Raw genomic sequence first — 20,625 nt, 5'->3', positions numbered from 1 at the left:
GTATTTGAGAAAGATATTTAAAGTTTGAGACATAGTATTTGAGAATTACAAAATAAGAATTGAAATAAGGCAATAAATTGCTGCCTTTAATTCTATTATTGAGAAGGCAGGAAAGGGAGATGTGAGGAAGTCCAAAGATTATGGAAATAGGATTTACAGACAGTTGTTGTGTTGTATCTTTTCTATTTTGTGTTTATTTCTCTGTTCTTCTCTGTTTGCTTATCTTTGTTATATCTTGGTGATGGTATTCTGTATGTTTGGTGATTTTTTGTTTAAAAATTTGTAATAAATATCTTTTTAAAAAAATGCTTTTTGAAATTCCAAGTATACAATGTCTGTTGCAGGGTTGGGGAACTAGATGCAGCTGGCAAGCCATGACATTACCTCCCCCCACCCCCCATGTGGGCCAAATGTGGCAGGTGGGCAGATTATCTACATGTTAATACTCTCAAAAATTCTAGAAGATAGGTGAAGAAATACAGTGGTACCTCGGGTTACAGACGCTTCAGGTTACAGATGTTCCAGGTTACAGACTCCACTAATCCAGAAATAGTACCTTGGGTTAAGAACTTTGCTTCAGGATGAGAACAGAAATTGTGCAGCTGCAGTGGGTGGCCCCATTAGCTAAAGTGGTACCTCAGGTTAAGAACCGTTTCAAGTTAAGAACGGACCTCCAGAATGAATTAAGTTCTTAACCCAAGGTACCACTGTACTTTCAATTCTATGATTCCCTTTGCAGAAGTTAGGTTTATTCTCCCTCAGCAAGTATTCTCCAATATTTAATCATTCTAGTTTCAATTATGCTTTCCACCAATTTACACAGGACAGATGTTAGGCTAATGGGCATGCAATTTCCTAGCTCGCTTGGATCTCTTATTAGTGATTTGATGTTAGGTTGGCTACTTTCTAGTCTTCCAATACAGGTGCTGGCATTAGTGATCACTTGCATATTTTTCTTAGAAGATCAACATTCTTACATTTCAGTAATTTCAGAACTCTTGGCTGCAGATTATCTAGACACAGTGATGCCAATTTTTAAATTTTTAATTTCCCCTAAAATTTCAGATTTAACAGACGTGACTTCATCGTGCCTACTTGATTGGTTTCTTCCAGTCTCCTCCTAGAAACTTAGTGACCAAGGCATAAGAATCTGTCCAACATCTGCTGTGAAGACTGACGTAAATAATTTGTTCCACAGGGTGCAGGGCATTTGTGGCACCCCAGATGCCTGAGCCGCTAGCTACGCCGCTGGAGGTGAGCTCCTGTTGCTCTGTCCCAGCTCCTGCCAACCTAGCAGTTTGAAAGCATGCCAGTGCAAGTAGATAAGCAGGTACCACTACGACGGGAAGGTAAAGGGTGTTTTCATGAGCCCTGGCTTCTATCACAGTGTCCCGTTGCACCAAAAGTGGCTTAGACAATGCTGGCCACATGAGCCAGACAAACGCTGACTCCCTCGGCCTGAAGCAAGATGAGCGCCGCACCCCATAGCCAAGTTTGAGGGGACTTAACTGTCCAGAGGTTCTTTACCCTTACCTTTTTATTGTGACAGTGATGAGTTTGGACCTTATGATCTGACTAGGACTGTACATCCCTGAGGGGCTAAAGAGCATGACTTCCCCTGCTGTCTCCAAATCTGACAATCAGCGCTTATATATTTCTGCCCCCCTTTTATGTCTCTGCCCTCCTTGGGTTCTCCTCCCATCAGAGGGCTGAAAAATGAGTCTAGTGCATCAGATTTTTTTATATAAAAAAAGACACAGCTCTCCAGTTAAAGGTAAGGTTTAATAGAGGACAAATTCATAAGCTAGCAAATCTGCAGGAATGTTAACGAAATATGCCATAAGTTCCTTTGCAGCAATAGAACTTAATGTCATTAAGTGCAGTGTCATCTTCGGCCCCTTGTGGAAACTCGACCTTTGTCTGGATGCCACATATATAGGAACCGGTGTGGCAGGGAGAGCTCCATGGGCCAAAGGTTCCCCATTCATGCGAGTTCCCTTTTAGCTTGGAGTCATCGCTACACATGAACATGATGTTGTTGGCTGCAGTGTCATCCCCAAATCCTTGCGGTACTTCCACTCTCAGGGAGAAGGCCGTAAGCTTGGATGGTACAGGGCAATATTGAATCTCAGACCATGCTCCCCATCTGCCAAAGATGACAAAGCTGGCTTGAGAAATATATTCAGATTTATTTATTTTTGATTTTAAAGTTTGTAAATTGTTTATTTCGAAATGCAAAATTGAAAATTAAAAAAGATATAAAAGAAAAATATATTCAGATTTTTATATCAGCTGTACCCTTCCGTTTCCTCTGTCTGCACCCACCCACTCCTCATCCCCTCAGATCTGCTCTAGAGAGTTGGAAGGGGCTGCAGGAGGAGGAAGAAGAAAGGGAGGTCCCATTGCTCATGGGATATTGAATGTTCTCCCAAATTCCTGATACCTCAAATGTAATTAACGAGAACATACAACTGAAGAACAGTAGATCAAGACCAAGGAAAACTGAAGCAATTTTTTTGGGGGGGAGGGTGATATCTCCTTCCTCTTGAGTCAAAGCACAAGGTCAATGCCACCACACCAAGTCAGATGAGAAGCTCCACAAAGTTTTGTGTTCATTTGTTTCTGTGCTTTTCTGCATAGCTTTATGTTTTCCAATGTAATATCTCTGTTTCTCTTTGATTAAAAAGGAAAGCGAATCCCTATTACTTGCCCCCCGCAAAGGCCCTGAATCCATTTGTCTGTAATTTGGCAGGCTTAATAAACCCTCTTGTGCCTGAGTATTTCGTCCACTTGTCTAAAAGGGGACAAAGCTGTAGCCGTTTTTATATTTCCCATTTCAATGAATGCGGAAACAAAAGAGCTTTGTTTTATACAGTTTAGTGGTTCAGCCTAATACATATGCTGAAGAGAGGAAAAAATGGGGGGGGGACAGGGTGACTCAGATACAGATTTTTTTAGTAGTAAAATAAGTTAGGCTAGGTTTGCCTGGATGAATTTTTCCTATATTTTCATTTTCTCCTGGGTTATTTGTCCCTACTTTTCTAAAACAAATGGGGGAGGCATTTCCTATGAATATATTCACAATGAGTGCTTAAAACTGCTGCTTTACCAAAAAAAAACAAACAAACAAAAAACAAAACCTTGAGTGAAAGCTAAGTTTTTTTATTTAACTTTGTCCAAGGCCTTGTTATTCATTCAGTGTCTGTCTGCTTTACCACACTACTGAGTACAAAGAGTTATCTGAGCGACTGTGTACATTCCAGAAATTATGGGGCTGTTTTCATTCTGCCTTTCTGAAGATGTAACTGGAACCAGCGGAGTCACGGTGCTTCCTGGTATGGGAGAGAGTTGGGGCAAGGCAGAGGGGAAGTTGCCATGGCACAACAGTCTGGGACTCCTGGCAGCACGACTGCACCATGACACTGTCCCTGCCTCTTCACCCTTCCTCTCTCCCTCCTGCAATTGTATTTCCATCACACCAGGCAAGCCACTTCTGGGTATAACTCTCAATAAGAGCAATGTGAGGTGAAGTTATTTCTGGTTTGCTAGGTCCTGGCCAGATCACTTCTTTTAGACCTAAGAAGAACAGAGGCCAAACTGTCCCTCTGTGGAGTTGATTGATCCTAAGGCAACTTCCAAATGTTGGTTTTGTCCAGGTATCCTAACCCTGTGGTTGCTGTCTAGAATGTAGTCATCCACACAAAGGCAGAGGAAGTGGACTTGTCATCTACTGGCCACAGAATTTATGAACCCTCATTCCCACTGCTACTAAAATAAAAAGCGAAGAGGGAGCAACTTTTATATTCTTATTTTTTTAAGTAACAAGATTGGCACAGGGGGAAAGCCTAAATTATGGTGACAGCTCAAAAAAAAAGAGAAAGAGAGAGATGCTCACTCCCCAACAGCAGACGAAATATATGAATCATCATTGCAGAACAATCGGATGCCATTTAGGGATGTATCATCGTCTTGTCTTGCACCTCCTTGATATGGTTCCACCTGGTGTCAAAGAGGAAGAGAGACTATGGTAAATTAAGAGTCCTTTGGCACTCACTTGGGCTACCAACATGGTGGGGAATTGAATATAATCGGGGGGGGGAACGGGACGACTCAGAGTGAACAAAAAGTTCCCTCAAGCACCTTCCAAAGGAAAAGGATTGAGTGAAATAGGCTTGTTAAAGATATAAAGTCGAAGTGTGTGCCCTTTCATGTAAGCCTGAAATACTAAGAAACTTTGGACTCACAAACTGAACTCTGTATTATTGTAGCCTATAGGGCTAGAGCAGCCCTGAACAGGTTAGAGAGACTCCCAGGACTCCCACAGAAAAATGTCTTACAAGACAGATAATCTAATAATAATAATAATAATAATAATAATAATAATAATAATAATAATAATAATAATAATTTATTATTTATAACCCGCCCATCAGGCTGGGTTTCCTCAGCCACTCTGGACGGCTTCCAGCAGAATATTAAAATACAATGTTTTATCCACTATTAAAAGCTTCCCTAAACAGGGCTGCCTTCAGATGTCTTCTAGAAGTCTGATTGTTGTTTATTTCCTTGACATCTGATGGGAGGGCGTTCCACAGGACGGGCGCCACTACCGAGAAGGCCTTCCGGCTGGTTCCCTGTAACTTTGCTTCTTCTTTTTTTAACATAATTTTTATTAACAGGCCAATCAAATCACATTATTTCCAAATCACATTAGTTCCAAATTATACAGCCAGATTTTTAAATTTTGTTGGGGGTACCCTTACATCAAGCTCCGAACGAAGGTCCAAACATCACTTCTATTACTGCTTTAATTAAACAGTTCTATCCAGTTCTGTCCAGATAGTCTCTTTATTACTTTCTTCATCATCTTGTTGTTGTCATATATTCCTTTCTTTGTGATCTCTGATAATCTTCACAAGCGGGTTGGAAACAAACATCGTCTGTGTGGGTTTTACACACTCCAAAAGTCATATCTCATAGGGACAGCCGCCATTCCACACCTCCTTCAAAAATTTATCCTCGGTCTGCCCTTTAATTTTCCCAGGCTTGCCAAATATCTCATAGAGGGCTCTGCCAGGTTAGGATCGCATTCCAATCATCATTCACATTCCAATGATCCTGGTCCTCCTCCCCCCGTCTTTCTTAGACAAACCTGTCTTGCGAGACGCCATTTAAAACTGCGTCATAGAATTTTCCTCCGTTTTCCAATATTTACCAATCCTCTCTTTGATCATTAATTCACCCCACACAGTTCTTGAATTCCTGCTTGTGGTTAATAAAATGTGACGATTCTTCTTTCTTTGGGGTGGAGGGTTATTAATACTCACGTAAGGCAAAGAAAAGAAAAGTTTTTTCCTCCACCCCCCTTCTTAACTCCAAGCATACCAGTCTCTTAATGGCGCTTCATCACTTGATTTATTTGTCCCGCCCGTCACTCCGGTCCCAGAGATCCATTAATCAGCAGTCTTATCTCCCGAACTTTGCTTGATGTATGTGCTTTAGCTTCTTTCCAATTATATATTTCCAATTATATTTTCAAGCTAAAGCGAACCAGCACGCGCTGTTTGGAGACAGCGTCAGGAAGAGCCGACTTCACCGAGGGCTGGTGCCAAGTGACCGGCACCCCCTTCTTTCGAATCCGGGGGTGCATTATGGACACCGCTGGCAAGGCAGTCCCTCCCCATGTCCTTGCGGCGGGGGGTCAGGAAGACTGCATACTTCCCATAGCAGCCTCTTAATTACCTCGTGTGGGTCGGAGAGATGTTATTATCGGCCATCTTCCAATGCACCACCTGGTGGCCCCCCGTAACTTTGCTTCTTGCAGTGAGGAAACCACCAGAAGGCCCTTGGAGTTGGACCTCAGTGTCTGGGCTGAACGATGGGGGTGGAGACACTCCTTCAGGTATACTGGCCTGAGGCCATTTAGGGCTTTAAAGGTCAGCACCAACACTTTGAATTGTGCCCGGAAATGTACTGGGAGCCAATGTAGGCCTTTCAGGACCGGTGTTATGTAAGAAAGGCTTGTGAGCAATTCTGCTGGGGAAAGATTCTAAGAAGATTCAGAATTGAACTGAAGAACAGTGTTGATGCCAGTACATTGAAATAACACTGAAAAGGATATATCAAGAACTCTGGCCAAAAGTTTCAATATAAGGAATAATTCCTACTCAAGAGTTGAAATGAAAAGCGTGTATATTCTGCTAAGAAAAACAGTTTGAAGCTAGTAGTAAATTTAAACACAACGTGTAAGTACGATAGTTTTAAAGTAATGGTAAGTTTGGATACAACGTTTAAGTACAGAAATAATGTAGTTTCAAATATACAGTGATATAGTACAAAGGTACATTTATACAAGTCTCAATAGCAGTCAAAAAGAGTCCATATTATATAAAATCAGAATAAAGAATAAAGAATAAAGGATCAAATAGGGCCAAAAAGGAGTATCCGGAGTGTGAATCAGATGTACGACTCAGTACATTGAAATAAGGCCATTTTAGTAAATGATCGTTGTAATGCTCCCCACCCCCTTGACTGTTTTATATGCTGTTCTAGGAGCCTGGTATGTTTTGAGTTTATTGGACATGGTGAATCGGAAGTGATTTCACCTTGGACTTCCTTGCTAGCTGATGCTTTTTCCCCCAAATCAAGGACTTGCTGGACTGGCAACTGCCTCAATTTGCCTAGTGATAGGGCTGGCCCTGCCTGCCATTCCTAAACGAACACAATTTCACAAAGTTCTTCTTGCCGCCACAAGATGGCACCTGGGATGGGCTGTAGCTCAGGGGCAGAGCATATGTTTTGCATGCAAAAGGTCTCAGATTCAGTCATTGGCATCTTAAGACTGGAAGAGTCTCCTGTCTGACACTCTGGACAGATGTTGCCAGTCACGGGAGAACTGACCTGGGGCAGGTAACATGTGATGTTCTATATTCTCCAGCATTTCTCTGATGAAAATAGGGGCATCCTAAGGAAAAGAGGGACATTCCGGGATCAAGTCAGAAACCAGGACAGCTTCTGTAAATCAAGGACTTTCCCTGGAAAATAGGGACACTTGGAGGGTCTGCACTGCTAGCTCCTTCACAAACTACAGTTCCCAGGATGCACTGACAAAAGCCATGCAGCTTAAAGTGGCATGCAGCCAATGTAAGTTTGCATTGTTGATTAATGTTTTGCCAATTCTGGGCCTGTTTTCTGGTTCACACTAAGACGCTTTCCTGGAGATGGATATAATTTTGTGGGAAGAAAGGAGGGCACAAACATCAGAGATAACCAGTTGTGAGGTTGTCTGGAAAGCAGGATACAAGTCAAGTTTTACCTTCAGCGAGAAACCAGTAGCAAAACCATAGGAACAAAATTCTTTTTTTCCCCAAAGACCCCATGGTGCTCCATTTAGCACAGAGATGATGGAATTATAACCTCGGGCCTCTACTTCCCAGAGGCAGCAGAAAATGATTGGGAAGACCACAGCAGTGATGGAAACATCCATATTGAGGAGTCCTCCTTTGTCCTAGATGTGGAAACATGGTTGAAGAAAGGTAGCCATGAGAACATGTAGTCTGAGAATTTGGGCAGGGTGTCTTCATGAACCTAGTATCAAACATGACAGGCAACAATTGGTCTTTACTATCAGTGACAGAGTCACCATGTGCACATTAAGGGCATCAGCAGAAGGTAGCATGCTGGGACGCAGAACCTTCGCTGACCTCCTTGCAGATGTGTCGCTGCTGCTTATCAGGAGGGAGAGGAGTGAGGCAGCAGGGAAGATGGTGCAGTGCAAACACTCCAGCAGAGCTAATCTTGTGCTCCTTGTCAGTCCGTTTGACCTGTTCCACTCTCCCTCCTCCCTCTTTCCTCTTCTTCCTGCTTCTAGTAAGCAGCAGTGACTCATCTGCCACTGCAGGGAATTTCTGTTTTATCCTTTAGAACAAGGGTGGGAAACCTTTTCTTCAGCATGAGACCCTGATCCAAAACTGCCCCATCCTCTGCAGGCCATTTTTGAGAGTTAGGTAGGGTGGTTTATCAGTCTCCAGACATCATGAGACGACAACTTCCTGTCAAAAATGGCCTATGGAGAGTGAGAAAGGTTCCCAGTAGTCAGTCCCTGATGAGGACAATTTCAAAGGGGTTGGCTGTCTGGCGCTGGCATTGAACCCTGCTTTGTCCATTTGCGAGTGGCAAAATGTCTTTGGCCATCCATGGGTGAGTTGGCTGCCAAAGAGAGAGAAAAACTGGTGGAGAGGCTTTGTGCTTTGAGCCTCAGGTCCCACCTTGGCCTTCTGCCCAGGTGTCTGAGCAAGCTACCTGTATTTTAGTCTGAATAGTTTGCTTTTCTGCTAAAACAAGTAGCCTGTTGCAAGAGTAACTTGGGTAATTGCCCAGACTATTATTTGGGGGCTTGCCACATCCACCCAACCAGCACCCATTTTGTGAAAGTGCCCATGACACCATCTCAAAATTCCAAATGTGTCCACGAGCCCAAAAAAGTTGTTGAGGGCAGGGGACAATCTGCTCTAGGTACTTCAATTTTCACCAAAGGAGATTCAGAAAGCTCCACCTTAGTCACTAGTTTGCTATGTTCCAGTGCATCCCCCCCCCCTTATGCTTTTATGTTACTGAAATGTTCCATGCTCCTCAGAAGATTTACAATCCCAATTAGTAAAAGTCATATCAGAAAGGGTCACTACGAGTCTCATAACAGAGAACACTGGGTTCTGTTCCTCCTAATCAAAGAAGCACGGTGGTTGTTGATCGTTTTTGCAGCCTTAATTACCAGAAACTGCACTTGTGGCCTCCCCAGATCTGATATTAGGACGATTTTACATTGCTGTTCATCAGGGCATGTTATCACACAAGCAGTGTTAGAAACCGATCTATGAAAGCTAGGAGCTTAATGGCCCCTTAAACCTAGGTTAGGGCGCAATAACGGAATGTCTAGGTGCGCTTTTTTGTAGCAAGAATACAAAGCTGAAAATGAATGAGCTGCAGCTAAAATATTATGTTTTTCACATGGTCTAGTCCTTCCCCTGCCCACCCCCCTAATAGTCTTCAGAGGGTCTCTTCTCCAGTCTTCAGAGAGAAGCTGGAACTGGGGAGGCAGAAAAAGGTCCTCTTTTGTTTCCACTCTGCGCTAATGAAATTCCATCACAAAATGTGCCTAGAACAATGGGAGTTTTTAATACTGCACACAAGTAGGTTGCTAACCACTAGCATGCCTCAGCTGATCATTCTCGGCTATAAACCAGCAATATAGGGATAGCTTGACCACCGAAGTCCATGTGATGCTGGATTACTGCAATGCACTGTATTGGGCCCAGTTCAGAAATTCCAGACTGCTAATATGGGCATATAACTGACAACATGTGACACCATTGTTAAAATGATGAATGACTTAATCTCTGTAGCCCTCCTATAGGCACTGTGAATGAAATATATCTTGTGCAGAATGCCTCTGATTCTAAGCAGGTTGGAAATGCCCCTACTCTGAAAGGGCAAACCCTTTGGGATTTACGGTACCTTCTCCCACCCAACTGGGGGGGGGGGATGAAGCTTCTGATAAAATCTTTGAAAAGTGCCCCCTACCTTATAAATAAATAGACGTAAATAGCTTCATTATGCTAACGTTGCCAACTTGAATACGTTTTTGTTCTGGAAGGCTTTCCTTGAGGAAAGTTATTTATAGAATAGTAATTATACTTTTACATGGGGCTTCCCTTTTGTAGAAAAAGGTTCATTTGTTCATTTGTTTTGGATTTTGTTTCAAGCACTTTTATGGCTTTTTAGAGCTTGCATTGTTTGGGTTTTATCTCATTTCTATCACAATGCAAACCACTCCAGTGGCTTCAGGCCATTCTAAATGTGTAGGAGAAAAATAAAGTCAAATAAACATATTGAAAGAACACTGCTGGATTTCCACCACTTGTATAATTCTGGCTGGGTTCCATTTAGTTATCTATTCATTCATCCCCCCCCCCCAGTTAAAATATAAGATTACTGAACCACCCTTTACCACAGAGATGCGTCTGGAACATTCATACCACTTCTCATATGCTGAACTTGAACCTATTTATATTTGTTTTCATCTGATCTTAATGCCGTCATTTCAAATTGCTGTAACCTGCCCTGTGACCTTATGGTAGGTAAGAAATTAAAAATAGATAATATTAATAGCAATGTCCCAGGTTGGCTACAGGAATATACAAAACCCAGTTAGACAATTGTCATTGCAGCCCTCGCCCTGCCTTCTCCCCAGAGCAAGCGGAACCATGCGATTCTACTTACCGCCTCACGGCAAAGCAGCCAGAAAGAGAGGGAGCAGGGAAATGTGAATATGGGCCCGGGAGTGAATAGTGGGCAGGGCAATGGGAAGTACAAGTCATCTGTCCTTCACCTGCCATGCTGTCATGCTCCTTAGCTGAGCAGAGCAGAGCAGATGAAAACCTACCTTTGATCTGTGCCTACTGCACTCCCACTACTAGTTGCCTTTCATAAGTGCATCCAGACCAAGACGTCCATTGGCATTTGGAGTGGGGTGGGCATGGCTGTCTGAAGCAAAAGGACATATTTTAAGGTGGGATGGTGGTGTTACGTCTAGCACCAAAGTCCAGCATTGTCTACCGTGCTTTACAGCAGGGCTCTGGAGCATTTTTTAGCTGGAGGGCCACCACTTGCCAAGGTGAGTGGGCAAAAGGAGGTATAGCAAAAACAAGAAAGAAAGGCAAATGTTACCTTTGTATAGTAGGCTAGTTTTTACACACACACACACACACACACACACACACACACACACACACACCTCCTTCTCCACTGCAGTGGTTTTCAACCTCTTTGAGTCCATGACTCCCTTGACCAGCCACATTCTTTCTGTGGCTCCTCTGTGGAAGCCACTTACATTGCGGTTCAGGACACATGTAAATGGGAATTTTCCCGTTCCACCCCCTTTTCCCCTCTGAACTAGGGTTGCTATATTTCAAAAAGTGAAAATCTGGACACAAAAGTTGTTGACCTCTTTATGGGGGGGTGGGGGCAAAATTGTTGAGCCCTTTCTGAAACCAGAAATGTGTCTGGGTAGTCACCTTTCGTACGATGCAGTGGGCCTCTTCTTACATTCTTCTGTGTCCATTCATCCTTCTCTGTCCTCTCTCCAATCCTATGGTTGGCCTCCTATCCAGCAGCCATGATGGAACTGCCACAGCAGAGATTGTGCTGTGTGTGACTTTAGCATTCATTCTGTTATTAGTAAGTCAGCAGACCAGGAGGGCTGGCTGAGGTTTTGCTTAACAACCAAGCAAAGTGGCACGACGCTCACTGAGGTAGCGAGTGCTCTGATTGGCTGTGTAGATCTGAGGGAGTTCCCCCCTGTTATGTATAATTGATAGCCTTCCTGCTATGTCCAGTGCCTGACCTAAGAAAGACAAAAGCCTCTCTGTTGCTTTCTCCTCAAGTTATACAATGTTTTGTTCCGCTTCCTCAAGAAAGCGTTACCAAGATTTAAATGGCTCTGCCAACAAGACATTCATGAAGATTTAAGGCACAGTGCGTCAAAAGAAGACACCCAGAACTCTTCATTGGGGATACATTTATTATTAAGTTTCACATCATGGAGCCACTGGGGCACAGGGAACTGAGCTATTGTTGTGTGAAACCCACATGGTTCAGTCGCAGCAGTAGAAGATCACATCGTTAAGTCCTGTGTTGTCTTCTACTCCTCTGTCAATTCTTGTCACCAATCCACATATGGCACCATTAGTACATTGTTGACTCCATGGACCATACGTACCCCAGTCAGTTGAATAGCTTGTCAGGACACCCCCATTTTCACAGCTGAACCTGATATTGTCAGCTGCTGTGTCATCCTTGATACCTTGATATCCTAGTACTCTCAGAGAATATGAAATTAGACGGCCTCCAGGACAAATCTCAGCCTTTGTCCATGTTCCATACCTGACAGAGATAGTGGTGTTAATACTCTGAAGAAATATTTGCTCAAGTCACGTCTTCACCATACATTCAATGCCCATTCAACACAGATTTGAAGCATATGGCTTCCCCCAAAGAATCCTGGGAGCTTTGACTTTGAGGAAATATAGAAGGTATTGGTGGAATTTGTATTGTTATAACAAAAAAGGGGTCAAACCATCTCAAGAACTGTTAAGTTTTTGGAAAGTTGTATAATTTTGATAAAGAATAGTCTTGGTGGTGGGGTGCACATTTTTGTTTCTATTGTTATTTTGTTTTTGTTTTTTTTTAAATTAAGGTTTTAAAAAAGCAAATCCCAATACATGTTATCACCTGGATAAGAAATAAGGAAACAGAAGAGACCTCTCCAAGCTTCCTTGCTAAATACTGATCTGAAATGCATCTTACAATAACTGGCTCTGTGATGGGGGAACCCAGAAGTGTGGGTTGGGGCAGGTGGAAACTGCATGGAAATTAATTCTTTAATCCCTTTTGGCTACTCTATCCAACTTTCTCTTCTACTGGTTGCCTCTTTGCTGTCCCTTGGGAAAATAGAGAATATCTTAGTGCTCCGAGAGAGAATCATCAAATTGTAGAGTTGGGAGGGATCCGAAGGGTCATCTAGCCTAGCCCCCTGCAATGCAGGAATCTCAGCTATAGCAACCAAGGCAGATGGCCAACCAACCTCTGCTTAAAAACCTCCAAGGAAGGAGAGTCCACAACCTCCCAAGAGAGAGCGTTCCACTGTCGAATAGATCTTACTGTCAGAAAGTTTTTCCATATGTTTAGTCAGAATCCCCTTTTGTGTAACTTGAAACCATTGGCTCAAGAGGTACCCTCCAGATCAGGAAAAAACAAGCTTGTTCCTTCTTCCTTGTAACAGCCCTTGAGATATTTGAAGATGTTTATCATATCTCCTCTAAGCCTCCTCTTTTCCAGGCTAAACATACCTAGCTCCTTCAACTATTGCTCATAAGGCTTGGTTTCCAGATCAAAATGTCAGCTCATCAGTGCTTTAGACCAGCTTCCCTCTACCTGGTGTCTTCCTGACGTGGTGGACTAAAGCTCCTGTTACCTCCATGTGTTGTCCTGTGCTTATGGGAATTGTAGTCCAAAAGATCAGGAGCACACGAGCCTGAAGAAGCCTGCCTTAGAAAAGGTGGACTTCCCAGTTGTCTCATCGTGCCTGCACTCAGGACCAGGAAGCTTTCACAAATGGAATGGAGGTATATTTATAAACTGGATACACTGGACCCATATGGTTAGAATTCAACAATAGAATTTGCAGGATATATTTAATTGTGTTCAGCTGAGTTTGTGGCTGGTCCTTACTTTACCTTTATATTTGTGAGGCCTATTCATATTCCTTAAGGAAGGCTAACAAACAGAAGGCAGTGTGCCTCTTTTCTGTTCTTCCTTCAGGAAATATGCACACAGGGACAGGTGCATTTTATAAGACTTTTCATATCAGCAACGGTGGGTGGTATAAATTTTATATCCTTCTGTCATTAAATGAGTTATTTTGTCATTTTTTACTCTTGTTCCAATCTAATACGGCCTACATTTTGTTACACAGGTAATGCTGCATGTATGCATTCTCTTCACATTTTATTCACCTCATATGGAAACAGATGTAGACTGGAATTTTGTTTTATTTAATTTTGTTAGCTCGATGATTAATTCCTTGGGAAGGAAATGTGATGTATACTGGAACTATATCCAAATGTTGAGCAACTGTTGATTTATGAGTGGATTCTTCTGCTATCAAGATTCAAATATATAAATGTTCATTAAGAAAAAAATTAGTCCTGTTACTTTCATGGTTGTTTAGATTTCCAGCTGTGTAACAGTTGCCCTAGTAATACTATCTTTTGCTACATTGCATTTCGCTATTTTATCACAACCCTCCCTGTTGTGTTGTTGATGCACTCAGGTTTGGCAGCCCATGAATAAGTCACCATAATTCAAGATGTATCCTTCTCAAGAACTCAGGGAAAAGGCAAGAACTTGCCAGATTTGGTTCCATACTTCTTTCTAACAACAAAGCCAAGGAATGGAATATTTAAAGCTACTCACGCTCCAACAGCAGATTGAATTTCTGAGCCATCCGTGCAAATGAGGCGGATGCCATTCAGAGAGGTATCATCTCTAAAGGGTGATTCTGGTGTCCATTGCTGTACCTGGGGGAGAAGAAAAGCTGTGGCTGCAATAAGACCACATTTACGAGCAAAGCACAGCATTTTCAGGAGGAATTTCACACACACTAGATTGGCAGGCTGAATTTGACAGTATTGTACAGAACTTGGATGGTTTGATTTGAAAAAGATCTCGTTTGACATGCCCCAAAAGGAACTAACTCCAGTTCAAGTTTGCCCCTTTACAAAATGAACTATTTCAGTTCACAGTTCACAGTTCAATTCAAGTTTGTCCAAATGTTCCTTGGCAAATGTTCCTTGGCAAAAAAATATTTCAGCCTCCAGAAAGTCACAAGCTGTTGTGTTGAAGCATAAATTTTACTTAATAAGACTAAGGAACCATCATTCCACACACAGCAGAATACGAATAGTTTGATCTTTCCCCTCAAAATTATGATATTTAAGTTTAAATGCCCAAAGGGTCCAAAGTGTAAATAACACATGTAAGAGAATGAACTTGAAGATGAACTAGAACTCTGCTTAAAAATGAACTAAATTTATTTTTCGTTCACCCAACCATTACTTTCAGCTGCAGTTGGCATGGTGCAATATCATCATCATCATCATCATGTATTAAATTTCTATACCACCCTTCATCTGAAGATCACAGGGTGGTTTACAATGTAAAAAAACAAAAATGTCATTCAGAGATGTTTCATCTTTTACCTTTACTCTGTCTTTCCCTGGGTCTACCTGGGGGAGAAGAGAAGCTGTGGCTGCAATAAGACCACATTTAAGAGCAAAGCACAGCATTTTCAGGAGGAATTTTACACACACTAGATTGGCAGGCTGAATTTGACAGTATTGTACAGAGCTTGGGTAGTTTGATTCGAAAAGGATCTCATTTGACATGCCCAAATTCCCCTTTACAAAATGAACTATTTCAGTTCAGTGTTCAATTCAAGTTTGTCCTTGGCAAAAAAAAAAAAAAAAATCAGCCTCCCAAATGTCACAAGCTGTTGTGTTGAAGCATAAATGTTACTGGGGGAGCCACTAGGGGCGCATTGGAAGATGGCCGACAATACCATCTCTCCGACCCACACGGGGTAATTAAGAGGCTGTTATGGGAGTAGGCAGCCTCCCTTGTTGCCCCAAGGAAATGGGGAACACTGCCCTTGCCTGCTGTGCCCATAAATCACCCCCTAATTCGAAAGAAGGGGGTGAGGGCCCTAGGCAGAATGCCCCCGTGTGGACCTCGGCCCTCCTGGACGCTGTCTCTGATCGCGCACTAGCTGCAGCAATTTGGAATAATTAATTACAAAAGAAGCAAATACACATATTTCAAGTGAAGAAGGGGAGTGAAGTCTGCTAATTTAAGTGACCTCTGCGAAAGAAGACAACAGGTTGGAGATACAGGAATATTTTACGATGAAGATACACCAAAGGCTGGGTATATTGACAACGGGACTGAAGGGGGGGGAACCTTTTTTACTTTCCTTCTATGTGATTTACAAGAACCCCTCCTCATTAGAATCGTCGGTTGAACTGACCCAAGCAGGATGATTAAGGTCTGTATGGAGATAAACTTTAACCAAAAGTATGCTTTATGGAGATCGAGAAGCAATAAGAGCTTTTGGAATGGCACAGCAATTAATTCAGAGTCGCCATCTTGCCAAAGGATTTATAGCCGGGAGGAGGAACGGACTTATTTGTAGACTGCATTCCTGGTGAATCTCCTCAGAGGTTTTGAGAAAGGAGGCAGATTGGTGAAGATTAATGACACTAAGACTGTTTTGATGTATGGAACTGATGTTATATGGAAAACGTCTGGATATGGCTACTGGATAAAAAAAAATATATCCACACAGGATTACAAACTGTTCTAACCAGCTTGTGGAGACTATCAGAGGTCACAAAGAGAAAGGAAAAATATATGAAAATAACAACAAGAGATGTGGAAAAACAATAAGAAAGGACTGGATAGTACTGTGAACATCATAAGGTTAGATTTGTGGACATTAAAACAGCAGTAAGAAGCAAGAAGTTGATTGGATCTCCTTCGGAACTTGAAATATGGGTACCCCCAACAAAAATTTAAAATTCGGCTGTATAATTTGGAATTTATATAATTTGGTTTGATTTGATGTGATTGGTCGGTTAATAAAAAAATATTCTTAAAAAAAGAAGCATAAATTTTACTTAAGAAGACTAAGGGACCATCATTCCACACACAGCAGAATGCAAATCATTTGATTTCTTTCCCCTCAAAATGATGATATTTAAGCTTAAATGCACAAAGGGTCCAAAGTGTAAATAACACATGTAAAAGAATGAACTTGAAGATGAACTAGAAGATCACAGGGTGGATTACAATATAAAAAAACAAAAATGCATGCCATAATAAGAAACAAAAACAATTCCCCCAACAGTTTAATTAGCCAAAGGACAGAGAAGAGGAATGCTTTTGCCATGGACCCAAATATATGTAACAGTGGTGCCAGGCAAGCTTCTCTGGGGAGAACATTCCACAAGTGAGGAGCCACCACATAAAAGGCCAGTTTCTCTGGGCCTCTTACGGAGAAGGCACATGAAGAAGAACCACAGAAGCTGAAGGCCTTAGGTGTGCCACCAGTACATTTGCCTCATAATGACCTCACCACCAAGCAACTTAGTCAGATGGTGTCAGCTGCATCCCATTGCTGAGAGAGGAAGAGAGCATGGAGAGACAGAAGGAGGTAATTAGACAGGAATGCAGAACGAGGGAGGAACAGCCTAGTTGCAGTAGAAGCCTGAGCTCCGAGAACAAGGAGAAGGAAGGGGGGAGTTCAAGGGAGAAGACACAGCTTACGTTCGGACTCTCAGGGAGGCCCATCCCATGACACATAGGCTCAGAAGAATTAATGAGAGGCGTGAACAGGAAAGGAAGCGAAAGGGGGGCTTGAAATGAGGAAAGAGGAATGGGCAGAACTCAGACTCGGCAACAGCTAATTTGGAAGCAGACGCTGAGTGACTGAGGTCCAGAGTGATTTGTGTGTTTTGGGCAATAAACCTGAGTTAATTACTGCCAGAGTTGTCTCGCTTCTCTGGAAGAGACCCAACCATTACAGATGGAAGGTCAGGTGAGCAGAGCAGCCCCAGGACTCTGTTGATGCTTATTGTCACAGCTACGTGGCACCAAGGTGCCTGAAAAGGAAGACACAAGGAGGTATCTACCTTCAATCTGAATCCTTTCGCATGTCCTTGGGGACAGAATTCTATGGGTCCCCATTCACCCCATGGCGATCCATTTGGCACTGAGAGTTCTTTGTTAGCCTTTCGGAGTTGTGCATCCGAGAGGTAGCTGGAGAAGATCAAGAAGAGCGCAGTACCTATAAAGAGCGCCATGGAAGGTAGCTCACCGCAGATCTAGCAACAAAAGCACAAGTGGGAAAATAATAGCCATGAGAATGTTGAACCCCAAATCCCTGAATCCCGTTTTTCACAATATGTGGTTGCTTTTGGCTGATTTTGGCTTTTCTAATCATAGTTTGATTCCTATGAGAAACCCAGGAGTTATTTGGGCTGGGACCAGGACAAAATTCACTAGGCAAGCAGGAAACGCTTTTAGAAAAAGTGAATGGTAGAACAATAATGGATGGGTTTTACCTAACCCCTGAGTAATTATTATTGCTTCTCAGGAATTCCTAAACATTGTTAAGAACAGTTTATCCAATGTGATTCACAGAAATAAAAACCTACAAGTTTATTACTAAAACCTAAAACAGAATAGAGTCACAAAAATAAAAATAAAAAGACTCCACAATCCAACTTTCATCGCATGATTGAGAAGCCCAATCACACCATGTGAGTCTTGAATGCCTTTCAAGATGCCTGAAGGTCAGTCACCCTTGGGTGGAGCCAGCACAGAAAAGACCCTGCAAATGATAATTTTAATATTATTATTACTACTGCTACTGCTGCTACTACTAGTACAACTAATACTCACCTTTTGGGAATAACAGCACAGCTGGAATTTATTTATTATTGTTGTTGTTGTTTTGTTTTCTTGCTTTACCTCATTCAGTTCTGGCCACTGCCTAAGCTTGTATAATTATGAACAGGAAGCAGCCCTTATTCTCCTTTCTCCCTTCAGCAAGCTGCTCAATGCAGTGTCTCACTGCAGCCAATTATTCTATGTGGGAAAGACTTTGAGCTGAGCTGCTTATATTAATGTGGGCAGCAACCAGGAACAGGAACATGAGATGTGGGAGTTTCCCTCCTGAGCAGTACCTGCCATGCTCTGCAGCTCCATGACTGGATAGAACTGGATAGAACTGGACAGCTCAAGCCTTTCTTCAAGGCACTAAAATAATTATAACAGCAACCATAAAACCCCTGGCCAAATTTAAAATGCAATATTAAACAGCCACAGGAATAGAGTGATTTCTGAAAATATATATCTGGGGTGTCAAAGGTCAGTGTGAAGAGTCTTGTGGCATTCGGGAGCCTAAATGGACGAGTACCAAGGCTTTCAAGAACCAAGGTACAGCCATAGCCTGTGGTAGTCGCTGAGCCTGCTATTTTAAATTACCCTTAATGTACTGGTACAGCTCACAGACCTTTGCAGTGTATTGATGTCATACGTCGGTGGGCTAAGGCATTACAATTTAGGCAACTTAAGATGGCAGGCTGGGTAGCAACTATGATAGATACCAAGCTTATCTCCCACCTTTACTTTCTTGGGGTCCATGATCACTGCAGATGGTGACAGCAGCCACGAAATTAAAAGATGCCTGCTTCTTGGGAGAAAGGTGATGACAAACCTAGACAGCATCTTAAAAAGCAGAGACATCACCTTGCCAACAAAGGTCCGTGTAGTTAAAGCCATGGTTTTCCCAATAGTGATGTGTGGAAGTGAGAGCTGGACCATAAAGAAGGCTGATCGCCAAAGAATGGATGCTTTTGAATTATGGTGCTGGAGGGGACTCTTGAGAGTCCCATGGGCTGCAAGAAGATCAAACCTATCCATTCTGAAGGAAATCAGCCCTGAGTGCTCACTGGAAGGAGAGATCCTGAAGCTGAGGCTCCAATAATTTGGCCACCTCATGAGAAGAGAAGACTCCCTGGAAAAGACCCTGATGCTGGGAAAGATGGAGGGCACAAGGAGAAGGGGACGACAGAGGACGAGATGGTTGGACAGTGTTTCGAAGATACAAACATGAGTTTGAGCAAACTGCGGGAGGTAGTGGAAGACAGGAGGGCCTGGCGTGCTCTGGTCCATGGCGTCACGAAGAGTCGGACACGACTAAACGACTAATCAACAATAATTGTCCACTTAAGGTCTAGGGGTTAGTTTTAGATATGATATGACATTGATATGATGCCAATGGCCCCTCCTAAGCTGGTGCTGACTATGCTTTAATGGACTCTGGATTCTCTACTTCTTCATTGCTGAAATGGATCCTTGAAATTGACTTTTTGAAAGCAAGGGACAGAGTGTATAACTGCTGACATTAATACAGTCGTACCTTGGTTCTTGAACGTAATCTGTTCCGGAAGTCCGTTTGAAAACATTCGAAAATCAAGGTGTGGCTTCCAATTGGCTGCAGGCGCTTCCTACACTCAAGCAGGCATTCGGCTTCCAAGAAACATTTGAAAACTGGAACACTTCCTTCCAGGTTTTTGATGTTCAGGAGCCAAAACGTACGAGTACCAAAGCATTTGAGAACCAAGGTACAACTGTATCTGAAACATCCCAGTGCCATGACTTCTTGAAACTAACTGATGAAATTAATAGCTGAAACTAACTATAGCCACTTTATGGCTGGAACTAACTGGTGAAACTAATGGCTGGAACTAACTACAGACATTTAATGGCTGGAACTAACTGGTGAAACTAATGGTTGAAACGAACTGATGAAACTAATAGTTAAAACAAGCTGGCGAAACTAACTACAGCTGTTTAATGGCTGGGTCTAACTGGTGAAACTTATGGCCAAAACAGACTTCTAAAGCTAACTGCTGAAACTAATGACCGAGATAGTCTGATACATTGTTTTTCTAAAAAATAATTTTCTGTGGAAATGAATTGATGGATTTATTGATGATTCTGAACAAATCCCTTTTCTTTTTAATGAAGATAAAATATATTTTATTTTATTTGAAACATTATAAATTATATTATATTTAACTGTTACCTAACTTTATTTAACTTTTTTGCTCTAACATAAAAACCAAGCACTGGTATTAAAATTGGGGAAATGCACTGAAGATTATACATTGTTGGTATAAGCATTTCTATAAGTTGAATAAAATCCTCAAGGGCTAGACAGAAGTTTTAACTTAATTACAGGGAATTACATACTTAAGGAGAGGATGGAAGGGAGTTTTATTTCTTGTTAGTGTTATGTAATTCTGTATAAGTTTGAAAAATGAATAAAACATTTTTTTTGAAATGCCCACGTTCCCCTAATATATGCATTATTATAAACAAGGTTTGGTTGAAAACTGCACCAACAAATTCAGACAAGTGTAAATTTTGATAGATAGTTGTGTG

At 42.1% G+C, this 20,625-nt stretch overlaps 2 protein-coding genes across 2 annotated transcripts; both read right to left on the bottom strand.

Moving 5' to 3' along the window:
- Positions 1–1,824: 1,824 nt before the first annotated feature.
- LOC310705772 (vitelline membrane outer layer protein 1-like) lies at positions 1,825–7,486 on the bottom strand (the record flags this gene model as incomplete). The annotated part of the gene is made up of 3 exons (XM_083500595.1): positions 1,825–2,146; positions 3,896–3,999; positions 7,316–7,486. The coding sequence occupies 3 exons, from the start codon at positions 7,484–7,486 to the stop codon at positions 1,825–1,827; spliced, it is 597 nt and encodes a 198-aa protein (XP_083356721.1).
- A 4,074-nt stretch (positions 7,487–11,560) lies between these two features.
- Positions 11,561–18,222, bottom strand: LOC310705832 (vitelline membrane outer layer protein 1-like). Its single transcript, XM_083500655.1, has 4 exons — positions 18,076–18,222; positions 17,304–17,495; positions 14,032–14,135; positions 11,561–11,940 (listed from the first exon to the last, which is right to left on the bottom strand). The coding sequence occupies exons 2-4, from the start codon at positions 17,472–17,474 to the stop codon at positions 11,652–11,654; spliced, it is 564 nt and encodes a 187-aa protein (XP_083356781.1). The 5' UTR covers positions 17,475–17,495; positions 18,076–18,222; the 3' UTR covers positions 11,561–11,651.
- Between the last annotated feature and the right edge of the window lie 2,403 nt (positions 18,223–20,625).

Source organism: Podarcis liolepis (assembly GCF_965112155.1).
Source record: "Podarcis liolepis genome assembly, chromosome: 4".
In the NCBI taxonomy this organism is placed as follows: domain Eukaryota; kingdom Metazoa; phylum Chordata; class Lepidosauria; order Squamata; family Lacertidae; genus Podarcis; species Podarcis liolepis.
This window is presented reverse-complemented; position numbering and strand designations above follow the sequence as displayed.

What these genes read in the sequence shown, in the direction of transcription:
- LOC310705832 (XM_083500655.1), bottom strand. Translation starts at nt 17,474, where the DNA reads ATGGCGCTCTTTATAGGTACTGCGCTCTTCTTGATCTTCTCCAGCTAC. An exon ending in CGAAAGGATTCAGATTGAAG is followed by an intron (nt 14,136 to 17,303) that starts GTAGATACCTCC and finishes CTTCTCCCCCAG; the next exon opens with GTACAGCAATGGACACCAGA. An exon ending in ATTCAATCTGCTGTTGGAGC is followed by an intron (nt 11,941 to 14,031) that starts GTGAGTAGCTTT and finishes TATCTCTGTCAG; the next exon opens with GTATGGAACATGGACAAAGG.